We start from the raw sequence: 23327 nt of genomic DNA on the forward strand, positions 1-23327 counted from the left end.
AGGAAGAAGCATCGCTCACCCTTCAATGCATCACAGTCACCGAGCAGGACCCTGAGCTCCGCTCCAGGAGACGCCAGGGTGGATTGTGCCCATCTGTATGCAAGCAAACATTCTTAATTGATCTGCTAATAGCAGAATAAATCAACTTCCTATAGACATTTTTTTGTATGTATATATCTATTTATTTGTCGGGGATGTGTGTTTGTCTATGTTCACTTTTCCCATAGTACAGGACCCAGACTTCTGAGTGAGAGCTTCTGCACCATGGAGCACCTCAAGGGGGAAACTTGTGCTTCAGGTAATCACATAAGAATCCCATTTGGCTAATGAAGGGGGCTAAATTCTGAAGGTGTTTAGATGCTGCAAACAAAATAGTTTGCAGCTGTGGCTCCCATTGGTAATCTCTTGAGCCTGATAATGAGCAAGAAGTCACCTGTGTTATTAATTACCTTTTTTTTTTTTTTTTTTGCAGTTGCCTCCTTATTTTCATGTTTGAGTCTCTTTTCAAGTGAGTAGCTAGACTGGTACAGGCATGGTAACAAAAGGAAATGGATCTGATGCAGTTTGGCTTGTTTTTAGAGACTTAATGCATAAATAGAATCAGGAGTAGAAATGCGGTTGTCTTCTAAATCAGGTAAGCTGGTTCTTTATTGTCTTCCTTAATTTTAAAAGCTTCCTCTTCAGCAGTCTTTAATATGTAGTGGTTTAGACCAAGCTACATTAATACACTAGTGAGTTTATAAGTCTGAGGAATGCAGCTAAATAATTGGTTTGGAACAAGAGTTTTGTGGAGGTAACTGACTTGAAAAGCCAGAATAGGTATTAAATCGATGTGCAGCCAGCACTAAGTAGCTCTAGAACCTACTTTCACACCTCGTTTCCATAATGAATGAGATGTAAATGAATTGAGCGCACTGGAGACACGTCGGTTCGGCTCTGTGTACGTTCAGCCCGCCTGTCTGGTTCCCCTGGGCTCTGGGGCTGCTGCTCTGTGGACGATCCTTAGCGAGAGCTGAGGACTCATGTACTACAACTTAGAAGAGTCTTTTGCATGTGTCGCTTAGGAGAGAGTGTCGGTTGGACTCAGGTGTGTATCGATCAAGCCAGGTCCAGGGAGCATCACTGAGGAATTAACTGTGGCAAGGAGCTATCGCTGCCAAATGTTGTGTTTAGAAAATACCTCAAGCATTTAAGAAAACTCTTCAGAGATGAATTTGTTTAGTCTTTGAAAGCCCAGGAACTCTGTTGCATGTTTCTATATGTTTATTTTAGTACCATATCCTATCCACACGCAGCAATAGAGCGCTGCGGCGACACATTGCCTGTAGCACAATGCCTACTGTATAAAATCAGTTCTATGTTGCTACCAGACTATCAGAAGTACACAAGATAATGTACCTGTTTGTAGTAGGAGAGGCTTTTGTCCTGCAGGAGAGTTACATGGTGCCCACCTGAGCTCCACATATGGGGTACCAGGACCGACCATCCTTCACTGCCATGTCCAGCCCCAGAACGAGCTGTCTCCTCCTTTAAAATGAGCTCTTTAGAATGAGAGTCTTTAGAATGAGTTGGGATATCGCTTGCAAAGTGCTGAGGAGATAGGATCTGTGTTCTGCTTCCAGTTCACTTCTTACTGTTTGAAATCTCACAGGAGGGGCTGCTTATGCACTTAACACCAGGCACATGGTTAAGCGCCTTTCTGAATGGGTGCTTGGTTTCCAACAACCATTGTCTTCCTCATGCATAAATAACGCCTCTTTCCTGTGAAATTAGTGAGTATTATTGTGCTGTTTGGCTTGGTGAAAGCTTTAATAGATGAAGTTCAAAAGTGGCAGCAGTAAGGGCCTGAGAAGAGCAGAGCACCTGGTACGTTGTGCCCATAATCAGGAGCATAGGAAGGGCCACGGTTATGTGAGTCAAGCTGGTACGCTTGAAACTGGATCATTTCCTACCTTTTTGCTGATTTGATATGAAGACCTCTGTCAACAAATCCTTCATTATTCAGGCTTCCTACTCCAGTGCTGTGAAGAACAGCAAATTAAGCAGCCCACGTATGTAATATTAATGGCTGGAGAAGCAGCACTGCTACTCTGTTTGTATGTACTGCCAATGCTCATTAAGAAATTCCTGTCACACTATAAAGATGGTTGGTAGATTATATACGACAAGTTCCTGCATCTTCCTCCTTAAAACAGCCTCCCTCCCTCCCTCCTGGAGCCTGGAGGGACCCATTTAGTACTGAACCACGTTTGTTTGCACAGTCTACCAGAACTCGCTTTCCCCTTGTTTTGGTGGATGCAAATGAGGCCTCCTGTTGCATTTTCACTTTTGCAATTACAGATGCTTCTCTGGCTTTGGTTGGTGCTGTTGTGGCACATGGACAGTGGCTGGATTTTAGCTATTTGGTACCTGAGAGAACTCAAACCAACATTACCAGCACCAGAAAGCTGTGGCTTTGAAGTGTAACAGGGACTTTGCTTATTCATGGTCAGGCCTTTGTTCCTAGTAATTAAATTAGAGCTTTCTACAGTTAGTTAACATACTAATGACCTAAAAACCAATCCAAGGAAATTCGCTGCTCAGCCCTGATGATAGGAGACTGTAAAGATGACCGAGAGTCCCATTTTCAACATTTCACTGTGCTCAGTAAGCACAGATGAACAGAATGGGAGAGAAATAGGGAGAGGAGTAAGGGGGCTGTGCTCTCCATGAGCACTGGTTGTGTCCAGCTGCCTTCAGCAGCGTGGGCCCAGTGCTCGCTGTGGATTTCCACTGTAGCTTCTCCCCGTCTGCTCCCATGTGTTCGTATCTCCACCGGTGCCGGTCCTGGGAGCCCCGGCCGCATCCCTGCGTGGCGATGCTCAGCTGCCCAGCACAGCAATGGGCTTTGGTGGAAGGTGATGCTGCTGCTGCCCCTGGCAGGACCATCTGCATCCATGTGCTGAGTTCCTGGGGGATTCTCCCACCAGTACAGGTGCATCTCATGCCTCCCTTTTTCTCCAGCAAATCCGTGGTCTGATTGACTGTGGATACCCATTTTCCACCCTGTTGTCATCAAGACAAAACCCCAAATCACTCTGTTCCACTCTGCCATTAACCTTTTACAGCTTTCTTTCATCAGTCCTCCCTCTCAGGCATAATCAATAGCTTCACTCTTAGCGTTTGGCATTCCCTTCTGTTCTGCCAGTCAGGATATCAAGGTCAAATCAGTTCCTTTTGTATTTCTCACTTAAATAAATAGTATCAGGCTGCCATGCTGTAATGCAAAATATTTTGTAATATTGAAAAATCTCAAGTATTGATTGGATCTAGCTCTATATCTAGCTCTCTACAGAGCCTTGACTGCAACTTTAATACAGCACTCAATAACATGTCATTTGTGAGACCGGTTGATAGAGCTGAAGAGGCATTCTTGGCAGGCTGCATGTGCAAGCTCGGGAAGGGTTTTTTTCATCACATCACACAGCCCTCACACAATCACACCAGCCCCTGAAGAGCAATAGGATTTTAATCAGCTCTTCCAATTGTTTTGTCCCCGGTGTCGAGTACAGAGCCAGTGTCCCCCACTCCTAAAGCACCAGTGAGGAGGGACTGTAATTGAAGAGGATGCTCTTCTAACCCACTTTTAATATGATTTGTGAGGCTACTGGGGATGATTGCTGCAAAGCAGCAGCAGAGAGAGACGACAGACAGACAAGCCAAGCGCTGTTATTCAAGTCAGGCCTTAAACCAAAGAGAATTTCAAGTTTTTGGAGCAAGAGCCATGCCAGAGCATAGAAAGAATTGCGAACACCCAAATCGTGCTGCTTTGTTGCTCCTAAAAAAATAACATCCCCCTCGCCTCCTTCGGAGTCGCACTCTGACAGCTTGAAAACCTGCTTCAGCTTCTCAACCCCGGCAATGGCCCCGGCTATAAACAGCGTCTCACCGTTTGGGGTGTGGGCTGGAAGCTCTGTAGGGAATAGAAGAAGAGAAAGCAGCAGAGAGGGGGAGGGAGGAGCAAAAGGGAAATGCCCCACTCATGAGTGGTATCTGCTGCTTTGGCTTTGGATAGAAGCAAAGGGTGGGTGATTATAATTTTATATTATAAGGCAGCAGGAAGCCTTAAATAATACATATTTCTCTCTGTATATACATGCACGTATGCTTTCTGCATGTGCAAAGTAGATTTACGCTGTCCTTGTTTCCAGAATTAATTCATCATTTGCTTACTACAACTTCCCCATCCCCCATTTTAATATTTTCACTTACTGTACTTTTGAAGAGCTAGAAATAGCTTGTCAGATTGAGACAGCTCTTGAGAAGTTTAATTTTCCTAATGCTTGTTGGAAATCCCCTTTCTGAATCTGCAGGAATATTAAGGTTCTTAGCATGAGCTGTGCAGAGAGGGAATTTGCAAGTAAAGCTGTCAGTGTAATGCAGTTGGGTTAGGGGAGGCTTGATGGGCAGCACTGGTGGGTGCGGGATCTGTGTCCCGAGGAGGGAAGGATGCGTGCTGAGCTGGAAGGGGATGGGAAGGTGCCAACCGCTTGTTTTCTGTGTGCCAGCCATACAGGCAATACAGGTAGTCAGACAAAATTAGAGCAGAGGCACATGGAGCGTTTACAAGCAAAGGTAACAGTTGTAATGGCTTTTGCTGCTGATTCGGCTCCTGCATTTCTAATGTCCCTGTTTCTGGCTGTCACGGCTGGTAGGAACTTGTGTCCTGCTCCTGGTTGCTGGGATCCTGTGACGGGGTCTCTGCAGAACCTGCCAGTGTTACTGGCTGTGCCCAACTGGGGACAGCACTGAAAGGTGCAGGGACTGGGCTAAAAGCTTGAGCTAAAGCTTTACTGCTGGCACTGTGTGTTACCCCGGCGTTCAATGCACTCCCACAATGGCAGTACTGGTGTGAAGGATTCTTCATATAGACAGGAGAAATAGAAAGGCATTTTGCAAAGAGCCAGAGAATAGCGGGTGTCCCCTGGGTACTGACAGTGACGGGAAAGCACAGTAATTTGAGAACAGGTAACCTGTCAATGTCTGGATCCTTGTGCTTGGTTCTGTGTCCAAATAGAAGTCCCTGTCTGACAACTGCACAAACCAAGGGGGATCGTTCCCCCTGTGTCATCAGGAGCGTGAATCAGCGGCCACATTTGCAAAAGCAGGAACGTGGCAAGGAGCCCTGTGCCCATGGCAAGCTCTGGGGTCTCAGCTGAGCGCAGACCCAGAATGTCACTGAACCCAGCGCTCTGCGGTTCGGGGCGGAAGGTGACAATACCCTCGGTAAGACTGGTTGTAGCTGCTGCTGGAGCTGGGCTCGGACCAGACTGCAGACCCGCGCTTTGCCATGGCAGGCCCACGTGTTCTGGCTCAGGTTCGCTCCTATTGCATGGCATTGTATATATAGTTAATCAAAGGCAGATAATCTGTGAGTGGAGGTGCTCGCCCCAGCGGCTCGTGGGCTGCCGGCTCCAAACCCATGGGGACTCCAAACCCACGCTGGGCTCACACCCCAGCTCAAAGATGCAGGTGTTGCCATCAGCCCCTTTTCCTCCATCGTAAGCAGAAGCAAAATAGTTAACTGAGATCAGAAAAGCTGATAATTCCTCCTCCTCCTCTTTTACCACCTGCTATTTTCTTCTTGAGTATCTGGACTCGAAGTATTACTGAAATTAAATATAACAATTTAGACTTTCCATTGTTCCCTGCTCTGTAATGTGCTGGAGTGGCACCTTTATATTCATCCATCCATCCCCATCTCCTCAGATATGCTGCTCACACAATGGATATTGTTGTAGAAGGGACCTGGAATGAGCTCCTGCATTATTCACTTCATTTATTTTGATACAATATTTGGAGCCACTTCATTAAATTCTCTTACAATGTCCTGTCATTTTTTCCCCGTCTCCTTGCCGGTGCCTGGTTCGTACAGATAGTATAACAACAACAATATAATGTGGGGAGGTGGGGGAATAGACTTGTTTTCTATAAAAGGGACAGCTGTGCATTATTTAACTTCTTTTATTGATCTCAGGATTCCCTTCTTCCCACCCCACCCCCCAAAAAAAAAAAAGAGTACAACTAGCTTAAAACACATCATTTGCATGTAATAGATATAGGAAGTAAATACTCAGAACAATTAAGTCTTGAACAAATTAAAAAACATAGAGCTCTACAGGCAGTGTGGATGTGCAGAAAATGCATAAACTCCTCTTTACTAGAACTGAAAAATGAACTACAGTTTCTCCTGTTTCAGTGTTTTCATGGATGCAGTAGATCAGTCTCGTGAAATGTTTGGTTTGGTCTTGTGGCTTTTGGGTTCTGGATTTGGTTTGTTTGGGTGTCAGGACCTTTCCTGCCAGGTGTGGCTCACAAATCGCTGCCGGGACGGGGGAGATCTGGGCTCAGCCGTTCAGACTCTCCAGTGAGAGTGGGGGTGGGAGCCCCACGCCGCCCATCCTGCTCCTTGATTTATGCCGCAGAAAACACTTGCTGGTGATTTAACATCAAAACGTCAGGACGTCGCGGTTCCAGGAGCACACAGCTGATGGAGCACGTGTCGGCCCTTTGGGAATCGGAGTCTGGACTTCTGTGGGTGGTTGTCGAATAAAAAACGGGTGAAAAGCCGCCACCACCAAATAAATATATTGCATCCATGGGGCTGTGGTGATGCCTTGAGCATTGTCTTGGCCAGGACACTCAAAACTGAGCTGTGTCTCCAGCTTAGGCTCCTGCTCTGCAACACATGCTTGTCTTTTTAAGTACATAGTTAAGCTTATTGGAGTGATAGAGCTAGTTCTATGTTTACCTAACGTATATTAAAAAAATAATAGGTTTCACCTCTTTGTCCTTATATTTCTCTTTGCTGTTCATCATCCAAAGCCAAAATACCGGAGGAAAGGTCTGTATTGTTGAGAGGGGGAAATGAATAGTGATCTGGAGGTAACACATGGACCAACAGCTGAATTATTTCTGATTTTCAGTGTATACAATATCACTATGTAGCAGCCCCTTGTGTTTTTTAAAGCCTTGTGAGCTGTGTCCTGCCTGGCACCATTTTGCGGTGGAGCCTTCCCGCAGGCTGCCTGGCACCCGCTTTGATAACTCTGGGTTTATTCTGGTTGGCATCAGACGTTTTCCAGCTCAGAGCCCGATCTGGAGCTCAGAGCGCAGGGACGGGGCTGGTGCTGGAGCCGCTGTCCTCAGCAGACCCGGCTGTGCTGCATTTGCAGCCTCTCGCAGGTACTGGGCAGCAAAAAAGAGCTAGAAGTGAAACATTTTCAGAAGTGTAGGACTTGATGTTCCTCGTTGCTCCAGCCGCTGCTCCGGAGTCACACTGGCTCGGAACTGTAGAGGATTCAGAGAGGGGGATGATTAAAAGATGGGAAAACATCTCATAGAGCGAGAGCGGCAAAGAGTGCAATCCCCGTCAGGTATCAAATGGAGCTTACGTGGTGCTTTGATCACAACCTTCAAGTATTTATGTGGTGAACATAAATTTAAGAGCCTCTTTAATCTATAGGCAAAGACGTGACCACCAGGGCATGAACCTGGAGCTGTGCACATGCAGGACCAGTTTCTCGTAGTGAGGGGACAAGTCACCAAGGATTGCAACAGGTTTATGGCTGGTGTTTTCAGGTGTTTCTCTGGAAGTGATGTTCTGGTTCAGGTGCTGCCGCTGGGCCAGGCTGATGAAGCCAGAAGTTCACTGCTCTGTATAATTTTGAATTAGATGGCTGTGGGGCTTTCTATCGGTTTCAAAAGATAATTTGGCAGTCTCTGGGTAAGGCTCTCTGTAGGAAAAAAGGCAAAACCCAATGTTCTCAGCTCTTATTCAGCTCTAATTCCTTTGGTAAGGAACTATGTTGTATCTAAGGCATGCTAAGGTTTGGTTTTAATCTGATGCAAGTGCCTGGACTGCAGTCACATTATTTCTCATTTCCCTGAGGTTAACTGAGAATATGTTTCAAACTGTATTTTGCTCATTGATCGTGGGGTATGATTCCCACAGACTTCAGTGAGCGCTAAATCCTTCAGCCCTAAGTTCTAATTTTAGCTACACTGGAGCACTCCAAACAGTGCTACCCGCAGCGGTTCCATTGCTTTTCAGCATCACCCGTCTCAGAATACTCCATTAACTTCTGTGGTGTTGGTGGCTTCGACTTGGTAGTAGGGGTAGAATCTCAACCTGCCACCTTCTGCTTTTAATCCGAGTCAAGCGGTGGGGATGAAATTGCGTGTTTTGAATGATTCTGTGTGTTTTCTCAGTAGAATTCTGAGCCTCAGCCTTAACCTTCCCAGTAGTTCATGGTGGCTATAGCAGAGTTATTTGATTAAAATATTTTTACCAGCTACTTGAAAGTACTGCAGCAATCTGATTTATTCCCATTGTTAGTGCTTGTTTGTTTAGTTTTTCAGATGAAATGAATTTACCATTCATTTAGTACTCATGCCAAGGGAACTATTATATTCAGAAATAATGGAGCACAATATGCAGGAAAACATGGGTATTTTGTTCACGCAGTTGCACATATACACAATGGAAATTATTTGGTGGTTTAGGGTGTTAATCTGCTTCATCTGTGAACGGGGACCTGCGGCTTTTGTACCAGCCCAGTTACCCCGATGCCGGGGGCCAGGGGGACCCCCAGGGCCGCAGCCGGGGCCTTTGGCTCGGTGGTGACGTGCCCAGCGTTGTCACAAATGACAACGTGCTTGTCACAACAGCTCTTTTCTGGAGTTCTCTGAATCTTCTGTTGGCCTGGAAAATAACTAAAGAGATGGGATGTTTAAAATCCTCAAGTTTAAAGCAGGAGTTAGTGTCGAGTGCCCAGTTTCTGACACAAAGGTTTGAGTTCAGAGGGGGCTGTGCAGTCAATATTCTTAATAAAATGAGTGGGAGATGGGAATTCCATTGGAAATCAGGCCCTGGCACCTCAGAGCAAAGACACCTGAAAGCTGCTTGTAGCCTGGCATCTATGTGGTATTCTTCATGCCCCAAATCTGAACATGAGGTCGTGGCCATTAATGTCCTCCTAAAATGTCTTTGCAAGGCTTATCCTCTCTATTTTTTAATTACATTTCTTAACAAATTTCTGCCAGTTGACAAGCTGTTGAAAATGTAGTTTTCACTTCTCATGTGCATGGATACTCAGTCACATGTAAAACTTCATGTAACTGAATTTTAACACTGCCATAACAGAAGTAAAGTAAAACCTCACTTATTTCAGACTGCTACGCAGAGCGGTTCTAACCTGGAATCTGTTGCAGGGAAAACTGGCAATAAACAAAGAGAAAAGCAGGGAAAGGATCATCAGTGAATCCTCATTATTGCATTTCCATTCCCATTGATTTTTGTCCCTTCCTACAGACAAAGCAACAAGGTTTTATTTAAATAAGTTTAGCTCACTCAATCCTTAACAGCTCAAAGTTAAAGCCCAGAGGGATGACTTATTTTCTCTTTTTCTGAAGGCAGCGATGCTCCGCAAACCTCCCCCGCTAGTGCAGCCAGGTTCCCGAATCTTCCCCTGAACACTGTGTGCGCAGACCTGCTTTTGGGAGCTCCCCAATGGGCAGGAGGCTGTACCTGGTTCTCCCGTTCTGGTCAGACACCTGCTTCAGCTCTAAACTCTGCTGACGTTGCTGAGGGAGATAATTATAGTGCTCTGGGGGACTTTTGGCCTTACCAAAAATAGATGGGGAACAGGGGAACATGCATTTACAGGGAAAACTCAGAAGGTGCTGAGCAGAATAACATCTATATTACGTGACAGCTTCTGGAAGAGCCTCACAAAAGCGCCTGCTCCATCCCCAGGCTTCCATTTCCCAGGATTAAATGTCTGTCTTTCCAGGAATCTTCCAATATGAAGTCCTGCATTTGTTTGTGTGACAACCGTAGTGGAGCAGGAAGGTGTTTTACATCAGGTGACCCAGGGTGACGCTTTAGGAAGGTCCCAGTGAAGATGTTCTGGCTCCCGCGCACCAGCGCTGGGCACAGCCAAGGATGGGCACTGCGTCGTGTGGGATCTGAGGTCAATCCATCATGTTTTCTTTGCTTAAAGTAGAAGCCTGGCTTGCCGTGATTCGGGAAACAAACTTTTCTTCAATTGGAAGTTATCTAATTTAGTTTTTGCAAAGCATTCGGATTGCATTTCCTTCCCCAAATGTTATAGCAAAATTGATGGATTTATTGATAGTTATAAATGTATATAAATACAGAAAAAAATAGTAACATATCTGAGCAGGGTTAGGAGACTTGATCTTGCTGTAGAGCCGACTGATGGCAAAATGTGAGCTTGGCAAGCAGTGGGATGAAAGAACAGAAGTAGATTCACTATGGAATATGGGACACTTCCCCCCATGCAGGCTTAAAAACATCCTGATGTTTCATTCAAACAAATGGCAAATGTTTTAAGAGTGGAGGGGACAGAAAAATGATCTCATTAAGCTATAGAAAAGTAACTAAAAAGGATGGAAGGTGCAGTAGGTAACAAGATGCATAATGCTCCAGGGCCAGCTTGGAGCATTTCCCAGGGCTACAACAATAAGAGATGTAATCAGTAAAACACAGTAAATACAAAACCAAAGATGAGCTACAGGCTTTGTGAGAGACTTGCAACCTGTTCCGAACAGAGTCATTACCAGGGTCATACTGAGATGAAAAAGAGAGTGAAACACTATTAAAAGATGATGAATATTCAGAACATGTAATACTAATGTTCTCCTATTCCAGCAAATGGTTATTATATTTCCCCATTACCTCTTACTTTGCTGTACTTGGATACACGAAAAGATGCAACTTTGTGCCTGCCTTGCAGCGCAGTCTGTAAACCGTGAGATTGTCGCCAATGCTTGGCCAAGATAGATTTATTTTAAATCCCGTTACAAAGCGTGAGCCGTCCTTCCGTGCCTTGGAGCACCTTTAATCCAAAAGCGCCTGGTGTTGTTTGAGGAGCGAGAGGGAAGTCCCGACGGCATCGCCGTCAGACTCGGCTTGCAAAGTGCTGGTATTTTGAACCAATATTTGACAGTGTTACTCCTTCATTAGAGTGTGTTACCTCTTTAAACAACTGTTGTAGTTGCTGGATTACACCAGGTGTGTAAGTAGGGATTGCAGAGCCAATAGTTCCTGCCGATAGTGTTGATTATTTGTCTGTAGGCAGAGAAGGCTGCGCTGGAAGCTGCGTCCTCCCTGCTGGAAACCCCGCGCCTGGGCGAGGTGAGAACACCTGTACAACTTAAGCAGGAATTAATACATCTTTTAATGTCATTTCTTACTTAAACACATTTTTAAAAGAAAAAGTTCGGAAGGAAGCCCGGATGCCAAAGGCCGTGCTTCAAGCATGTAAGCTTTTGATAGATCACTCAAGTTGAATTAAAAGATTCCATGACTCATTTTACTTCATTAAGGCCACTAAAATAACAGGGCAACTTTTCAACGGTGGGGATTAATTTTTGAAGCAGTACAGGGGCATTTAGCTTCAGTGCCTGATGTAAGTTGATTGAATCAGACAAATGAAATGAGTGACCTCTATCCAGCACAGTTACAGTCACAGCCGGGCTCATGTCTAGAGATTTGTGCTTAAGTCCACAAAAATGGGAACTGCAATGTAAGAGGCACCTAAAATAGCATCAAAGAGGTGGTGGGACCTGCTCTGGAGCAGGAAGGGTTAAAGTGTCATGGGGGTGTTTCAAATGCTGCTTCAGGCCAGGTGTCCGCAATGAAGATTTCTCAGTAACCAGATGTTCTCTGCTGTTCTTACTAACATGTATTGTTTAGTTTTAAACAAATGTTTTAAATGTGCTCTCGGTAATGCTTTAGGAGAAATGAATTTCTAGAATCATTTTTTCAGGCACTGGACAAAAACGCTGGCCTACATTTTTGGAAAGGATAAGAGATTTCAAGCACCCTCAATATTTAAAGCCTAAATTAGATGCTACAGGGAAGATATGGAAAAGTTACTTGTTGAAAATACGGTTCATTTAAAGGGGATTAAATGGCACATAATTATCTACCCCTTTAGAAAATTCAGGTTGTTTTTTAGAAATTAGAAATCCTTGTTGTTTTTTAATAGTAGATCCTTTGTTCTGAAATTCGAAATGCAGTGAGGACTTACTTGGGAAGATCCAGACGCAGCTTTGGCGACGCCAGGCAGAGTTAAAGGTGCCTGTGGATCCAGAATGGAGGGAATCAGCCGCAGCTCAGGCTTTTAGATGGGGTTTCGGATTCCAACGTTAAAGCGAGGGGGCTTGGACCAACCACCCAGAGAGGGGGGGAAGGGAAATACATGTGATGAAATTATTTTGGACAACTTAACGAAAAAAAAATGCTCAGATCCCACTGAGCCATTAACTGATTGATGTGCACAGGGGAGCACCCATCTCCTCTGCCAAGCCTTTGCCAAAGAGTGAGGGGACGAAGGGACAGAAAGGGTTGTGTGCCCGTAAAATTGGAATATATATGCTTTAGGGCTAAGTAAAGAGAAATCCGAACTGAGGAGGCTCTGGGGGCACAGCGCAGGGGGATTGGTGCTGAATTGTCTCCACTTGGGAAGGAATCGCACCAAGGGCCCAGCAGAGCAGCACCCGCTGCACAGGTCACTGCTCTCGTTCCGTTCCTGGGGGTTCAATGGCAGAATTGATTGCAAAATAAAATGCATGTAATTGGATTAATTAACAGTACATTTCAAGGGGCTGAAATGCAGAATTAGCCGTGGGTAAATGCACTGTGCAGGTTCTTCTGTGAACACAAGTGCTATTTTTGGAGCTGTATCTGTGGCCCATCGAGGTGTGCCTTGGAAAATGCTGCCGGGGAAGAAATGGGGCTTTGAAGCAGGAAGATAAATACTGTAATTAGGGCTGCAGGACAACAAAAGGATTATTCTTAAATATAAAATCATATGAGTGAAGTTGCTTCCAAGATAATTATACCTAAAATTGCTTGCATGGGTCTAATATTTTCTTTACAAGGACTTGTAAGACTCATTGAATATTTATGGACCTGGAACACAGGGCTGGATGAAATTTGAAACATAAATTCAATAGCAATTTATGATGATGAAATTCCCTGGCAGTTGTTGGCCCAACCTTTTAGCCTTGACAGAGAGGCAGAACACGAGCCCGTGTGAGAAACGCTCTCAGAGCTGAATGCCCTTGATTGACGAGCGCTGCCGATGGCTGCGCAACAGTCCCGCCGGCTCAGATCACCAACACTGGGGTTGTTTCCTTTTTTTTCTTCTTAATGCATATATTGCAGAAGGGGTGTTTGTGCTTCTGGTATGGTTATCACATGCAAATGATCATGCTGTATGTATCCATATGTATGGATTAAATACAGCCTGAAAAATCCTATGTTAATTACGTTCTGAGGGTGTAGCAGAATTTATCACTTGAACGTGTTTTGTTTTGCTAGAAATAGTGCAAATTCCAGATCAATGCGTTCAGTTGCTGGAAGCTCGGTAATAAATATACCACGCTTTAGAAAAAGCTTTTTAATCATTACTATTACTAATAATTTCCTATTAGCTCAATGCTTAGACTTCTGTCCCACATTACATATTTGTTTATTTGTTTTTAAATAATCTGTGTTTCTCAGGAGACGAGCAATACCACAGGAAGGAGGGGAGGGGGATGGCAAAGGATCAAAGCCAAACAAGCAGATTATCAGAGACACCGGGAGATGTTTCGAGAGAACGGGACTCCCTGCAGGCAGCTCAGGTAGCTAGAAACCATCTTTTTCTATTGCTGCAAATCTATGTTGCAGGTTCCTCCTTTAGTACAGAGTTTGCTGTGGCCAAAGGAGACGCTGCACTCCCAGCAGAGACCCCACTGGTACCAGAGATGGCCAAGGGAGCACCCGGCTGATCCAGCTGCTCGGTGCTTTTCAAATGAGAACGAGCACAGATGTGCTTACACACCTGCGTGTCAAAGGACGTGCCGGAACAATGAGGAAAAACGTACTCAAAAGGGAGCGTAGCACTTATTGAATTGCCAGTCAGGCCAGTTTTGCCCACTAGGACTGCGTTAGCCAAGGCCATGCCGAGCAGAACCTGTTGCAATAAAAGGAGGAAATTCTGAAGAAGTCAAATACGTTCAAATTACTTTTTTGCTTACTGTCCCAACGGTAGCAAAAAATATCAAAAATAAAGAGGAAAGTTTAAAATACACCATGAGCTTTATTACCACAAAGAAAAGTTTGACACAACAGCCATTCAAATCAATAGAAGACATCCCACTGGTTCTCACTGGAGGCAGGATCAAGCCCATACAAAGCAAATAGCATTTCCTAATAACAAATAGTTAAAAATATGACCTTTTTTATTTTCTGTAAACATAAGTCCTCTGATGACCAATTACGGATTTGCCGGGCTGGCAGGAATGATTAGTATGGATTTCAAGCACAACAGGTAAGTCTCACTTTAAATAGCCTGCTGCAGTATATTGCAATACATCCTGAAAGCCACAAACGAGAATGAACAGTACCAAAATACACAGTAAACTGAAAATACCTTCCCCGTTTCATCCCTTTTTACAGCTTCCATAAATCTTTTAGGTGTTTTAGTAAATAAATAAATCCCAGAGGTACTAAAGGAACTGGTGAACCAAGAGGTAGCTCCGTAACGCAGCAGCCGGAGTGCGAGCAGGTCGAGCTGCTGCGGGCAGGATCGTGAAGCCAGCCTGAGAAAGCCCAGGACCGCCTGGCCACATCAGCTCAGCTGAAGCAATGCACTACTAAGGGGGCAGCACAAAACATTCCCCAAACATCAACGTTTCATTTGCTTTTTGGCCCCTTGCTCATCATACAGTCAATAGATATGTTGATCTTTCAGTCTTAAGACGGCTTTCATCCTAACAATTTTGTACTCTTCTTATACAACCTGTCTTGGTTTTATGAACACAAATGTGTGTCACATACCTGAATACATTCGGATTGGTTTAATGGGAAAGAAAACTGCTGGAGGTGGTTCGGATGCAGCGTGATGGAACGCTCGCTGTAAGCTCTGTGTAGTAGAACAACGCTCCACGGTGCATGAGAAATCGTCCTCCCTTTGAGGCCTTACAACAACAGTTGTATCTACCTTCCCCTACGTGATGTCACAAAATTAGATTGGTCTGTGATGAATTAATCCACTAGAGACAGTGTGTGGAATTAGACGGATTTGGTGGTTGGAAGTAGCAGGCGACTGCTGTCACGTTGGTATGCTTAAACAGAAAAGGAATGTATGTCTTACTATCTCTTCTAAAAAGAAACCAAGAGAAACCCAAACCTAATTACACATCCATCACTGAAGTGCTCTGCACAGACTGCTGGGCAGCAGCTGTAGTCTTGCAGTTCACTGGAGCCTCAGGACAAGGTTCTGATAGGCTTTTCGTTCACTTTCCCATGAGTGATGCTTCTTCACATAGGCTTTGGCCCTTGTTACAATTTCTCTTTCCATAATGGGGTCATTCATCAAACTCCTGGAGAGCACCACAAACTCCTGAAAAAGACAAAGAAAATAACAAAAGTTCCTTGAAGTTCTGGTGATACTGAAATAGCTTGTACCTCTGTCTTGATTCCAGTAAAGCGCTTCAACTGTGAGCCAATCTATGAATCTACTCAAAGTTATTTTTCAGGGTCAAGTGCCATAATAATTCATATATTATTTTACACAGTCCAACAACCAAGATAAGTAAAATCAAAGGCAATCCCAAGAGCATTAAGACAAACATGAGCAACAAATTTAAAGATCCAAAAATTGTTTGCCTACCCAGGTATTAGAAAACTAGGCTGGTTGTAAATGAAAATTCACCTGTTCTGCTGTATTGAAGACAACTGGCATCAGGTGTTTGATCTCAGCTCAGCTAAACTTAGATCGCATTGCTCCTGTGATCTCTTTAGTTAATTCTATGGTAAGACTGGAAAACAAATCACTACATAAATATAGTCATAGTAGGCAGAGAAGATGGGCATCAGCAACAAGCTCTTCCAGAGTAGCATTAGTGCAACAAGCTCTGCAAAAAAAGCCACATATGAATTTACTGGCAAAATCCTGGACCTCACAGATCACACCTATTCCTTTGCTGGCTCCTCTGCTACTCTAATTTAGTTCCAGGGAAGAGAAATAGTGAACTTCAAACATTTGAAAGGAGATTTGATGTCTGAACTAATCTATTCTGAGCAGCTGGTCTAATTTTTTTATCAAGAGACTTCTAATACTTCAGCTTGATTACAAATGTACTTAGATCTTTGCAAAATAGTGTCTGGGTTCAGCTCAGAAAAGCAGATAGCTATCACGTCAATGGAAAATGAAGATAATGCATTTCTACACAATGGATAGTGATGATCAGCATATAGTGATGAGGGGGACAAAAAGCATGAGGGAAAGAGATATATTATTTACACAATCTGTCAGCTATGAAAGGAAATACAACAAATAAGACCGGAGTTGTTATCAACACTCATTTAACTACCAAAGTATACTTGAAAACCTAAGTACACAGTGTATATAAACACACCCACAGATATAAAATCTTTGGTTACCACAGAATCAATGTTGCTGTTGCAATGCAATTGATGGTTATGCATAATACATAACGATAACGTGGCCCCTGGGAAACACTGATACGTGAAATCACATTGAACACATTATAATCTCTGCTTTGACTCTCACTGACCAGACAGGCTACCAGTAGATGCATCACTGCTGTGAAATTTAACTAGAGATGCACTTTGTTTCTGCTGGAAAGGCCTCCAGCTGCTCTCCATCCCAAGCACCTCGCGGGGCTGGTTATGCCGGGTATTGCGTTCCTCATGGGGAAGCTGCAAAGCGGGTGTTTGCTGAGATCCCGTCCCTAAGGACCATACGTGAGGCTGGTCTAGGGCGTTTCTTGAGGCTGCATCTACCAGACGTGGCACCTACAACTGCAGAGACGCTGCCAAGAATACAGACCGGGGAAGGCGGGAAGGTCTTACCTGACTTATGGTGGCTTCAACCACTTGCCGGTATAATCACCGTGATAAATACCGTTCACACTGAGCTACATTCCAACTTCAATTTTATGCTCCTGTGGAGGATTTTATTTAAAGTAATGTTTAAAAATAATTTATGTAAATTACCTAAGAACAGAAGCAGCAATGTAACTTTTCTTGACAGGTAGTCCTATTAGCATTCCTTTAAAATGTGGATATAGAGGACAAAAACTTGGAAACATGTAAATGATAGAAGAAATGAGATCCTTTTTCACAGTTACAATACTTAATATGCCGGGGATAATTTCAGGAAAATGCCAAACGGAGTCCAAAGCACAGAAGCTGAGAAACTGCAGGAGGGAGAAACAGCAAATGGAAAAATACCAGGAGGTATACCAGGACTTCCCAGCTTTATCCCCACTTCTTGTGCTAATCAGATGTGACCACCTACAAGTCACTTGCAATCCGAGTGGAAGCCAATGGGAAGATTCACGATGACTTCTCTGGGTTTTGGCTCCGACTCTGCGAGCCGCTGGCTGAGCTTGTTTGCGGGTTTGGCCGCTCGGCTTTAACAGCAATAACCTCATTTTCCAGGTGCTTCCCTTAGCTCCAGCTGACTCGCATTTCAGGTGCAGGTTTGTGTAAGTCTGAAGCACGGGCTCCCACGCTCAGGGACTCTGCATTTAGTGTTTCTTTTCTAGAAGCCCATGATATACAAACTACTTACAGTGTGATACGTGCCTTTCTAGCAGCCGTTATCCCATTTGTGCAAATGATATTTGCACAAATACGTGTGTGCTCCTGTATTTAGGTGTACATGTGAAGCCAGCCTCACTTTTGGTGAGAGGGGGACAAAAATTACACATGACTTTTCAATTATCAAACATGATAACTGAAGGAGGTGATTTGCATGCTAACTTACTACCCGCGGGAGATCCATATTTCTAACCATCACGTACAGAAACGGCTATAAATACTATCCATGCGACAGACAAACACAGCGTAAAAGGTGAACTTCAGTAGTTAGCCGCAACGCAGAAAAAAACCGGGAGAAGACCATCTTACGTACATCCAGAACTAATATTACATGTGCCCTTTCTATGGATAGTACTTCACTTCAAACACCGGCATTTTTCAACAGCAACAGCCATAATACATTTTTCTCCTGGTAAACTGACCAATCCTCTTAAAAGAAAATGTCAGTTTCTCTATAGAGTACCTAAAGAAATTCTGTATCATGTTTTGCAGAGAACCAGAAATACAGGTGTATGGGAGATGAAGCTTGAAAATGAGTGCAGCGAGTAAAAAGAATGAATATTCCTTCAATTACCATGAGAACTATACCGGCGCCGCAGCTCACACATAATGAAAAGAAGATGCATGGTTAATATATTATTTATATAATGAAAGTAAGTCTGCAATTAAACCATTTCATAGCAGCTTCAGCAGATAACAGCACATGATTCTTAAACAACAGAGACTCGCCCCAGGGAGGGCGAACGCCAGATGTGACTTGGGAATAGATCTGCCCAGCGGCAGGTGAACCAGAACCCGCCCTGAGCCTCGCGGGCAACGGGCGGGATGGCCAGGGGCACAAACTGATCCCTGGCGCTGCCAAAAATTGCCAGTTAGGCTGTTCAGAGCGAAGGTTCAAAGGTCTACAAAATTAGGCTCTATTCCGGCTTGAATCCCTCGGACTCTGGTTATTCGTGTCCTCCTCTTATTGGCTTTCAAGTTTATTCAGCTCCTCCTGTTTCTTTAGTGGCTTCTCTGAGCTTTTACAGATGCTGAACATCTAATTTTGAAACTTAGCATGCTCAATAACTCTTTGGTCTTCCCTTCCAACACGGTTTTGCATCATTTCTTGCCCAAAAGCCACTAGCTATTCTTATTTCTCACTTATTTTCTCATTTAAGGGTCCATAAACTTAGTGTTGAATATTCAGTAAACTTGCAAATTCAAGTAGTGGCAGGATCAAACCGTGATTGCAAAGTAACGTGCACAGATGATGTAGTATTAAGGACAAACGTTTCATAGCTTTCACATTCACATTAACTGTTTCCACCTTTGTCTTCAGCAATCGGCAAAGAAGCCACGAAGCCTCCGCCTGTGTGCAGCGGTTGATGATGATTACAATCACACACAGCATTTCCTACTTTGACGTAAGCCACGAAAGCTCACTTGCAGCAACAATAAAAGAAGAAAACCAACAGCACTCACAATTTAAAACAATTGTCATTGCACAATGTTCAACTTACATCCCTCTAATTTAACTTTCCAAAGATAAGATAGTTCATGGACCAGACATGATTGCTTATATCTACGCCAAGTGTATTGTAAAGCTTTCCCTCCCTAGATCAGTAACAACTTGAAAATAAGCAGTGTTCTCTATTCCTGACCTGTGCTACAGTCTGTGTCACCACAACCACACAGGATCTGCTGAATGAAAATCCCTTTGACATTTTCTAATCTCTGGTGGTCCAGATTCTTCAAGACACAGACGTTTCCCAAGCACCTGAGCATGGCACTAATCTCTCCGTATGACTGAAAGCATTTCCGTAACTAACCTGACGCAACTGAGCTAACAGCAGCAAATAGTTTACCAGATACTTAAGATGTCAAACTAATCAGAGGAACAAACCCCAGCAAACTGCTTCCCAGAGCATCTTTTCTGATCCCTATTGTCAGACTGAATCATCTAAGGCAGCATTCAAAGTGCCACGGGCACACTGTTCCATCTTCCACCGATAAAATTAGGAGATATACCTTGAAACTGTAAGTGTTCTAACTTAATCACATTTTCTCGATCTAATAACTCTCAACCTCTGATAAACTGTGTACAGTGGTTTAAAAACTGTATTTGACATGGTTTGGGGAGATAAGGAACAAGAGTAAATGGTAACTTTATCTTTAAAACCATGGGCGATGATTCGCATTCGGAGCTCAGCTCTGCAAGAGGAAAGTTTTTGCAACAGCTCTGCAGCGGGATTAGAGCACTACCCTGTGCACAGAGATGTTCCTGACCCATTTGCAGACCTTGACAGTTTCTATATTATTTGACACCAATGAAAGTATAAAAGGGCTTTTAATAAATGAGATACAACTACTGTTTTAGAGAGAAAGAAGGGATATCAGTTTCCTTTCTAAGACAGGGTAACTGGAAAAACACTGCTATGGGTGTACAACAGCCAATATGGAAATGCAAGTTACCATCTCCACTTAAAAGGAGATTCGGTGGAGTTCTGAGATTGAATAACAGAAAAATGGGTCAGCAAGCTGCAGCAGAATAAGGGGATTTCTGATCTCGGGCATAGCCCGGTGCAGAGAAGGAAGCTCAGACAGAAGGGGTTTATATACACTAAGATTATAGTGTTCTAGACATATTTACCACCTGTGACTCTAGTTCTGACAGAAAAGAAAGTCCTCAGCCACTTGTACAGTCACGGATGTCACTGGAACTACTTCTGTGCTTAAAATTGCGCTTTCCTCTAAGCGAGGCAATATATACCATATTTTAAATTGATCTTGAATTCCAAATAAACACTTAGAATGTAGGACGCTTGGAGATCACAGAAGAGGCTTCTTAGAAGGATGTATGATGAAGCTAATTGGGTCTGGTATGAATAATGTATTTGAATTCCAAGCCAAACGCTACCAGCATGTTGAAGGAAACAACAGAACGTATCAGAATTGGTATCAGGAGATGCATCAGTCCGAGTGTTCAACACCACCGCCTTGCTTTGAATTTTTGAAGAAGCATATGGAAGTCAATGGGCTTTTTTTGCAGGGAATACATGTACAAATAATTTCATAAATAGCTTTACATCTCAGCCTTCACGAGCCTGGAAGTCCCCATTTGCAAATGATACGGCAAGAGGCTGGGGGAACCAAACCAAACCAAACAACATGCTGCAAGAATTCTTCTATTAACAAAGCCTCCCAACCTAACCGAATGTACCTTCCTGAAACACAGCTTAATAGGATGCATTAATCACACTCTCCACAAAGTAAATAAATGTAATACATTTTCTACTCTGCAAAATCATCTAACGGACTATTCTTCTGCAGGTTTGCTTAATCCTGAGTTAGATCAAAACACTCAGAGAATCCGGGTCTGAAAGGCATTTCCATAACGTACACAAACATGGAACAGCAAAGCCATAATGCGGGAAAATACACTGAAATTAACATTTCCAGCATTTAAATACGAGGAGCGTTCCCTCTCTCCCCGCTCTTACTTATCTTCACAGAAACTCCATTCTAACACTTAATTTTAGTCACTAATTATTTTTTGACCAAGCAATATCTGGGACCTAATAATGCTTTATATTAAGACTAACTGCTAGAAATTATAGATAACATATTAACTAAAACTTCAGGCTCATAGTTCTCTTTTGGTTAGCGACTGCTTGTCTAATATAAGGTCATATCTCAGTTAGTCCTTGAAGACTAACACGCAGCGACATACACGCAGCATCTTGCAGGGTTCGCTTACGGAACCATCAAAGCTCAAGCGCCACAAGTCACTGAGAACCGACCCCATTCCACGGCAGGTTCTAAAGCAGCACAGGCTGGAGAAACGTTCAGCAAGGCTGACACCTAGTAAGAGTCTGGAGAACTGCAAAGGGAACGTGAGACAACAGCAGAGCGAAACCAAGGCAGCCTGACACCCAGGACTGGAGGAGAATCTGAGGCAGAGCCAAGTTTCCAGACACACGCACATAATGGACAATGAAGCCAAGCTCTGGAAGGGAAAGAGCTACGGATTTGTTGTTTTCTTACCTGGGGATTTGAAAATAGCAGTCCTGTCTCCTTGTGGTTTATTATTGCTGCATTCCCAGGAATGTTCCTTGCCAGCACTGGAATATCTAAATCCATTGCCTAGGGGCACATAGAAAAAGGAAACAACAGGTTATTAGGGATTTCAAGATGTTCGTGATGACAATTTCAGAAAGAAAAGCAGAAACAACAAACCAAACTCCTTTCCCATGTCTCTGCTTTTTAGGTGGAAAAATACCATGTCTAAGGTGATATTCTATATGGAGCTTCTCCAAAATATAAACCATTCCCAAGATACCTAAGGCCTGGCAGCTTTTGAAAACACAGCTTAGATTTTGAAGTAACTCGTGTGCAGACCCTGGCCACTCAACTCTGTTCCTCATGCACAGCCTGATCTGAAACTTTAATTACCATTGATTGATTTGGAAGTCTTGAGATGCACTGACTGTAAAACCAGAAAAACTCATATTGTACAATATCACAGTGTCAAACAAGAGAAGGAAATTCACTCCCCCTAATCTTCAATCTGCTTTATACTGATTCCCTGTCACTTCAGAGTGAATGCATTTTTAATTACTGTCATTACACTCCCAGATGGGGAGCAAATTTGCTTCAGCCTACATAGCAAGAAAGCAAAACTCTAAGAAGAGAAAACATCCTTTTGGACAAAACTGAAGACAAAAATACCCTGGCTGATAATGTACAGAACCAATTATGCTTTGAACAGAGAGGGACTGCTGTGACTTAGATATTTTAAGCTATTAAGACATGTTGCTAGGAGAAACACTGTTTAAATCACCACTGCAGACGAATTTACTCTGGACATAGAAATTCTAGAGTCCTTCTGGCACAAACATCTGCTTTGCAGCTGTCAGCTTGAAAAATAATAGTAACTCTTAAGGAAATAACCTGTTCTGCACTTTGTATCAGAAACTAGTGGGTCAGCTGGAGGTAATTCAGACAGATTAATGAACTGACCAGAAACCAGAATAAATAAATAGGAAATATAAAAACTACAGACCAAATTATCTGAGTGTCTGAAGTTGAGACACAGAAGCACCAACATCTCAGAGACAGAATTCCCGAATCAGTTCTTTTTCAGCCCTTCCTATTGACAGCCTTCAACACGCTCCTGTTCAGTCTCATTCAAAGATGTTCAACAAACAGGGAATAAAGATATTTTACTTGAAGTTCTGAACTGAAAATCAAGGGCTTGATAGTGGCAGTGAAGTGTGTCACATTCATCGTCACCTGCTGAAGGCCTTCTCCTCACCTCCCTGCAGCTCTCCTTTGAACAAAACCAAAAATGTAAGAGGATTTCAGGACTGGCTACTTTCCAAACAAGTGATTGTCCAGTCAAGATGAGAGAAGAGGAGAGGGAGAGAAGAGAGAAGAAGAGAAGAAGAAGAGAAGAAGAAGAGAAGAAGAAGAGAAGAAGAAGAGAAGAAGAAGAGAAGAAGAAGAGAAGAAGAAGAGAAGAAGAAGAGAAGAAGAAGAGAAGAAGAAGAGAAGAAGAAGAGAAGAAGAAGAGAAGAAGAAGAGAAGAAGAAGAGAAGGAGAAGAGAAGGAGAGAAGAGAGGAGAGAGAAGAGAGAGAGAAGAGAAGAGAGAAAAGA

The 23327-nt window shown here is 43.5% G+C and overlaps 1 protein-coding gene and 1 long non-coding RNA gene across 5 annotated transcripts in view; one reads left to right on the forward strand and one right to left on the reverse strand.

Moving 5' to 3' along the window:
- The first annotated feature begins 644 nt into the window (after nucleotides 1-644).
- On the forward strand, nucleotides 645-23324 carry LOC110358133 (uncharacterized). Its single transcript, XR_002412251.2, has 4 exons — nucleotides 645-11200; nucleotides 13577-13698; nucleotides 18182-18342; nucleotides 19011-23324. It is a non-coding gene; the product is annotated as an uncharacterized LOC110358133 (long non-coding RNA).
- GLT1D1 (glycosyltransferase 1 domain containing 1) overlaps nucleotides 14137-23327 on the reverse strand; it is a 37557-nt gene continuing 28366 nt past the window's right edge. The window contains exons 11-14 of one of the 4 annotated variants that reach the window (XR_002412249.2): nucleotides 21716-21814; nucleotides 16937-17028; nucleotides 15774-15879; nucleotides 14137-15461 (exon numbers count right to left, since the gene is read on the reverse strand). Coding sequence is in view for 1 of the 4 variants with exons in the window: in XM_005498274.3 (XP_005498331.2) it covers nucleotides 15315-15461; nucleotides 21716-21814 (246 nt within the window). In the remaining 3 variants the exon portion in view is untranslated. Of the gene's footprint in view, nucleotides 15462-15773; nucleotides 15976-16936; nucleotides 17029-21715; nucleotides 21815-23327 lie in introns of all 4 variants that reach the window. The other 3 variants (XR_002412247.2, XR_002412250.2, XM_005498274.3) reach the window with 3 other exon arrangements.

This window comes from Columba livia, chromosome 17, assembly GCF_036013475.1.
Source record: "Columba livia isolate bColLiv1 breed racing homer chromosome 17, bColLiv1.pat.W.v2, whole genome shotgun sequence".
NCBI classification, from domain to species: Eukaryota; Metazoa; Chordata; class Aves; order Columbiformes; family Columbidae; genus Columba; species Columba livia.